The sequence below is a fragment of the Mus musculus genome, chromosome 3, assembly GCF_000001635.26.
Source record: "Mus musculus strain C57BL/6J chromosome 3, GRCm38.p6 C57BL/6J".
Taxonomy (NCBI): Eukaryota; Metazoa; Chordata; class Mammalia; order Rodentia; family Muridae; genus Mus; species Mus musculus.
In genome coordinates, this window is record NC_000069.6 from 93144215 (window position 1) to 93150027 (window position 5813).

A 5813-nucleotide genomic window follows, 5' to 3' on the forward strand; every position below is an offset into this window, starting at 1 on the left:
ATGAGTCAGTATGAAAAAGGTTCTTTCCTTTGGCCTTGCCTTTCAAATCCACAGGGCCACTGGGATCCTTCTGTCCAGTAAAGAGACCACGAATAATCACCTTAAGCCTTTTTCTTATCAGCTGTGAAAGAGAATAGAACATGTGTAAGTAACAGCAGCAGTATCAGAAAAATAAAAAAATACTCTGAAAAGAATAATCTTCAATAAGCGGATATGTTCTTGAATGCCTGAATGAAGAAACAAAGACTTCTCTTACTTTGCAGGTGATGTATCATATTCCCTGGGATCTCAGGCCTGTGCAAATTACTGCTGAGCCCAGCTCATTAGAAAGGGGTCTCCTAGTCATAAGGGGGACAAACATAACAAAAGACAGCTCCAAATGTGGTAGAAAGGGCTTGTAATTAGAGGAAAGCAGTCTTGGGTCAGAAGGTGAACTGAAGAAAAAAGGAGGTGGGGCTGGGCTGGGCTAAGCCTTGGATGAATCAAGCCTGCTTGTAGGGTGGAGACATCCTGTCTAAAATACATATGAGAGCCATTAAATCCTCTATAAAAGGTTCTTGTCCCTCTGACAAGTACTCTACACACTGCTTAACAGAAACTTGTCCCATCCTGCCTGAGCATTAGGTAAGTTCCCTCCAGAACTTCTTGCTCATTCTAGGTGTCTTGGCAAGCTGAGCTCATGAATTCAGAGCTGTCAGATCTGAGTTGTCAGATCTCAGTGCTTAGCTGGAGGTAGGAAGGGCCCCCAGAGAGCCTCAGGCAGACTAAAGCCAGAGCGTTTGGGAAATGCTGCTCTTCTGAAGCAACACAGCTTTCTCCTCTCAATGGGTCTAGCCTGTAGCTCTTCTCACTAGATGACATGGGCAGCAGCAATGGAGCTACTCACCACCCATGTACCATCCTGGATCAGCATAACTTCCTCCTCTCCTTCCTAAGGTTCTAGAAGTTTTGTTTCTGCCAACCCAGACAATAAGCTCAAGTTGCCTTATGGAGGAAGAGGCTATGCACTTCCTTCCTTCCATCCTCTCTCCCTCCGTCTCTTCCTTCCTTCCTTCCTTCCTTCCTTCCTTCCTTCCTTCCTTCCTTCCTTCCTTCCTTAAGTTGATATATAGGCAAGATGAATTTGTAGTTTCATTCTAAGAATCTGAATAATCACTAAAAGGATGGTTTTTTTTTTTCTTTTCATTATGTATAGTCAGTGACTAAAGACTGCCATGTGTTTTTAAAACATAGGGAAGTATTGAAGTTTTATGCCCTTAGGCACACAGAAGAAAGAGTTATTGACTCTTGGATCAGTAGAAAAGTTGTTCCTGAACAGTTCACCTGGAGTCTAGACTTCCTCAATCCTCTGACCACACTGACTTGCTTTTTCCTGAACCAGGACTCCTTCCTTCCCTCACTCCTTCCTTCTTTACCCATGCCATCCTCTACCCACAATCTCCAAGGTCCCTTCATTGGTTTTCTAGATGCTACAAGCTTCCGTCTTCCTTTGTCCTTGAACCTTGTCATCTTTGGCACCTCTCCTCTTTCTGGTCTCTCTAAGTCTTCTATTTAACACACATATGTCTCTTGCCCATTCAGTCACACCCATCTTCCCCTTCACCTACCTCCAAATTCCTTGGTAATGGAAATGAAAGTTTTCATTTTGGAAGAGCACCATCCATCACAGGTCACCAGTGCTTTAGACTTAATGGACAACTTGTCTGTTACAGAAACTGACTTCTCCGATAGATCCCAGGACTGAAGGCAGAGAGCATCTTGGACTCTCAGTTAAAAGGCCTCCTACCCCAGATAGCACCACTAACCCAATTCTCTCCAACAGTGCAGCCTACCTTCTTCTCCTTCCTGAATCCCTTGGCCAAGAACATTGAGAGGGTAGGGCTGGATCCTTGGAGGGTCTAACTGCTGTGTGTACTTGATGTTTTCTGTTGTTTCCAGTAGGACATTAACACCCTAGAGACAGGCAAAAGAAAAAAAGAAACTGTCCACAAGTATATTCTAAAGAAATATTTGCATTTGTGTTAAAAGAAAATAATGTGCGGCCTTCACAAATCTATCTCCTCTCAGCCTTTTCCCCCACCTATGAAAATAATAGTGATAATAAGGGTCATAAGCTATGTTACACAGGAAACTGCTTTGTGAGCAGTGCGTGTCTATAGTTGGACACAAATTATATATGTGTATATGTACATTATGATAATGATGGTGATGATACTTAATAGCTACCACTTAGCATAAGCCAAGCATCAGCTGGGTGCTTTTCATGAATTATCTCCTAAAGCCTTTATGATACCTCTCTGAAGTAAGTGCTAGTATCAGCTCCACTCACAGTGAATAAACTGAGGCACGAAAGAGCAAAGCAGGTAGGTGGCGGAACCCGGCATTAAATGTTGACTCAGAAACTTCCACAGTCTGAGTGCTTCTCCTTCTCATCAGAAAGTACACTTTGAGGAAAAGACCGAGGAAGGTGGAAAAACCCAAAACACAGCTGAAGACACAATGAAAGGACTGAGCCTTGAAGTACTGTGTGGAAACAGCCGGGGCTGACTATGGTGCCCATAAAAGGCCTTTTTATATTTTCCAGCATAGCTTCAAAGATGCCTCAGTTGCTGCAAAACATCCACGGGATCATCGAAGCCTTCGGGTGCTATGCCAGGTCAGAGGGTGGCTGCAAAGTACTCACGAGGCAGGAGTTGAAGAGGCTCCTGGAACATGAGTTTGCTGACGTCATAGTGGTATGATATGTAGGGGTGAAAGGGAAAGACATGATAAGGACAGCCAACGTGTGTTTATGTGCATGGGCTCTTGCCTGAAGAATGTAAAGAGTAAGGAGCCAAATTCAAGTGTCCTACCTGGATTAGTAGTTGTGCCTGCAAATAAGAAAAACATGGAGGGCAAAGGTCACGATAGGTGACAGATCCAGCTCCTTATAGAAAGGGCAGCTTCTTGGATCTGATCCTCTGCTTTAATTCATGTTAAGTTCAAGACAAAGTAAGTAGACTATAAAGAGACAATTCAGGTAAGAACAGATTCTTCAAATGGCCTAAAAGAAAAAGTAGTCACTGCTTTCTGGTGCTTCTCAAATCTGACACTGTAAACATTTCCTATACCTGTCTGAAATGTGATTGCCTATTAGCACTCTTTAAGAGCTTGCTTTTGCCTTGCACAAAGCAGTTGCTTCAAAATATTAGCTCAATATTAGTCAAGTCAAAAATGAGATTTTTGGAGCCCTACTTCTGAATATCTGTGGGTGCTGGGGACACTGAGACCTACCCCATTCAGCAAGCCAGCACCAAGGCCGTAATGCACATAATGCCTTCAGCCGACATCTAAAGCAGACCAGGTAATGAAGTCCTAGGTGCAAACACTGGCATACTAGGATGGTGTGTGCATGTTTAGCATAGCCTGCTGTCCTGCTGGGACTCCCCATCATGGGAGATTTCAGGATCGCATGGGGTCAGGCTCCTGGTATACCTCCTGTGGGGTTGGTGCTATAGGCAAAGTGCCAAGGGCAGCCAAAAGAAGGAGCCAGAAGCCCAGACGGTTGCATATTGAGCACATGCATTCCTTTAATACGTCTTTACCTAGTCGATCATCTTGCGGATCTGAAGTCAAGGATATATATAATAACAAAAGTTGCTAGCTACCCTTGAGTAAGAGAGATGCTACAACAAAAGACACACATCATGAAACATGTGATGTTATAGGCAGTGCAGTGGGTCTGAGAGCTCCCATCTGCAGTGGAGTGAGGGAGCCTGGATGTTGAGTGCAACTGATCAGACCAGGTTCTCCTTAGAGGAAAAGTGCTGACTTGGCTTCATCTCTCCCCCAGAAGCCCCATGATCCTGCAACTGTGGATGAAGTCCTGCGCCTGTTGGATGAAGATAACACAGGGACTGTAGAGTTCAAGGAATTCCTAGTCTTGGTGTTTAAAGTTGCACGGGCTTGCTTTAAGACACTGAATGAGAGTCCTAAGGGTGCTTGCATATCTGACAAGTCTGAAGGCTGCTATTCTGGATCTTCAAAAGAGCTGGAGCAAAGACAGAGAGGTGGTGCTGAAGTGGCAAAAGACGGAGCAGCACAGCACTGTGAAGACAGCAGCTGTGGACAGAGAGATCAGGCTTCTAGAGGACAGGACAGGGTTGGGACACATACCCAGAATCAGGACAGCTACCCTACACAGGTCAGCAGTCATGACAGGCAGACTGAGTCTCAGACACAGGAAATGATAAGCCAACAAACACAAGTGACAGGACAGGTGGAGCAGACCCCAAGAACAGAAGACAAGAGTTGGACCAGACAGAAGAGGTCAGAGAGGCAACCACAGAGTAGCCAACAGACAGATGAGATCACAACTGGATCTACAGCTCAGACCCAAGCAGGTAACTTCTACACACAGGGGTCTACCTGTGACTATAACAGAGGAACTAACAGCCATCACCAAGACAGAAGCCATGCAGACAGAGCTTCTACACAACACTACCAGACACAGGCAGGGTCTCATACTCAGATACACACACAGATGGTAGAACAGGCCTGGGGGCAGCAAACAGGAAGTGATAGCATCCAGACACAGGGGTCTATCTATGACCAGAGCACTGAGACTGTGATTCATGGCCAAGACAGGAACCAGGCAAGCCAGAGTGTTAAAGAACACCACCAGGCACAGGGAGAGTCATATATTCAGACACATACTCAGACAATGGAACAAGGCAGGAGCCAGCAGGCAGAAAATAGTAGCACCCAGACTCATGGGTCCATGTATGGCCAAAACAGAGAGACTGAGATCCATGGGCTAGAAAGCAGTCAGGCAGAACAGGTGGGGACAAGACACTACCAGACACAGGCAGGATCATATACCCAGACTTTGGAACATGATGGGAGCCAGTCTGCACATAAATTTGTGGCTCAAGAAAAGGAACGTACACAGACAAAGCCATGCATGGGGCAAAGCTGGACACCAGTAAGCAACTATGAGACAGAAGAGTCAGTGATAGGAGGACAGGTCCAGACTGAGACAGACACTATTATAGAGAATCACCCAAGCCCGACAGCCAGGCAGGTAGAGAGAGTACCCACAGTGGTTAGAGAGGAGTGGGTCAATGACCACACAAGGGAAATAGTAATCCGAAGCCAGGATCCAGGTAGCCTGCACTCTGGTACTCCTTCAGCTCAGGGCCAGGATATACCACAGATGGAGAAGAAAGGAATCACAGCCAAGGGACTATATACCTACTTGAAGACAGAGCAGCCATGACTTTTCCCGATTCCAGCTGGAGTGAGGTTGGCCTGCCCTGCCCTGCCCTGCCCTGCCCTGCCCTGCCCTGCCCTGCCCTGCCCTGCCATGGTACTTCACCAGACAGCCATGATTCTTCTTGTTTGGTTCTTTTACAGTGATCATCTCTACAAGGTGATTTCTTGTCAAAACTCACCTCTCTTACCTGCTGCTCTCAGAAACTCACCTCTCTTACCTGATATTCTCAGAAACAGGAAGATGTGGAGGAGGTCATCTCATTGCACTGAATTCCCCCCAATTTTCAGGGGGTTTCAAAGCTGTTTTATCTCTGGTATCTGTCCATTGCATCAATAAAGGCTTAGAAGCTGGCCCCAGTGTGTTAGTCAATACCTACTGATGCGATAAACTGAGGGCTCTAGAGTTCTAATGTTGAACTGAACATAGCCCCACCTCTCAAGGAACACTGGGTTGAAAGAATGTATGCGACCCTAGAGTTAGAAAGAGCTGAATAGAGGAGAGAGCACATTTTATACTTGGCAGAGGTGGGTCAGGGATGCCTTCTTCCATAAGATGATTA

The 5813-nt window shown here is 45.8% G+C and overlaps 1 protein-coding gene across 1 annotated transcript; it reads left to right on the forward strand.

The window, feature by feature from the left end:
• Positions 1-574: 574 nt before the first annotated feature.
• Crnn (cornulin) lies at positions 575-5604 on the forward strand. Its single transcript, NM_001081200.2, has 3 exons — positions 575-624; positions 2585-2735; positions 3833-5604. The coding sequence occupies exons 2-3, from the start codon at positions 2598-2600 to the stop codon at positions 5255-5257; spliced, it is 1563 nt and encodes a 520-aa protein (NP_001074669.1). The 5' UTR covers positions 575-624; positions 2585-2597; the 3' UTR covers positions 5258-5604.
• The last annotated feature ends 209 nt before the right edge of the window (positions 5605-5813 follow it).

Excerpts from the sequence above, each read along its gene's own strand:
- Crnn (NM_001081200.2), top strand. The coding sequence starts at position 2,598 with ATGCCTCAGTTGCTGCAAAACATCCACGGGATCATCGAAGCCTTCGGG. Across the intron at positions 2,736-3,832 it reads AGTTTGCTGACGTCATAGTG|AAGCCCCATGATCCTGCAAC; the intron begins GTATGATATGTA and ends TCTCTCCCCCAG.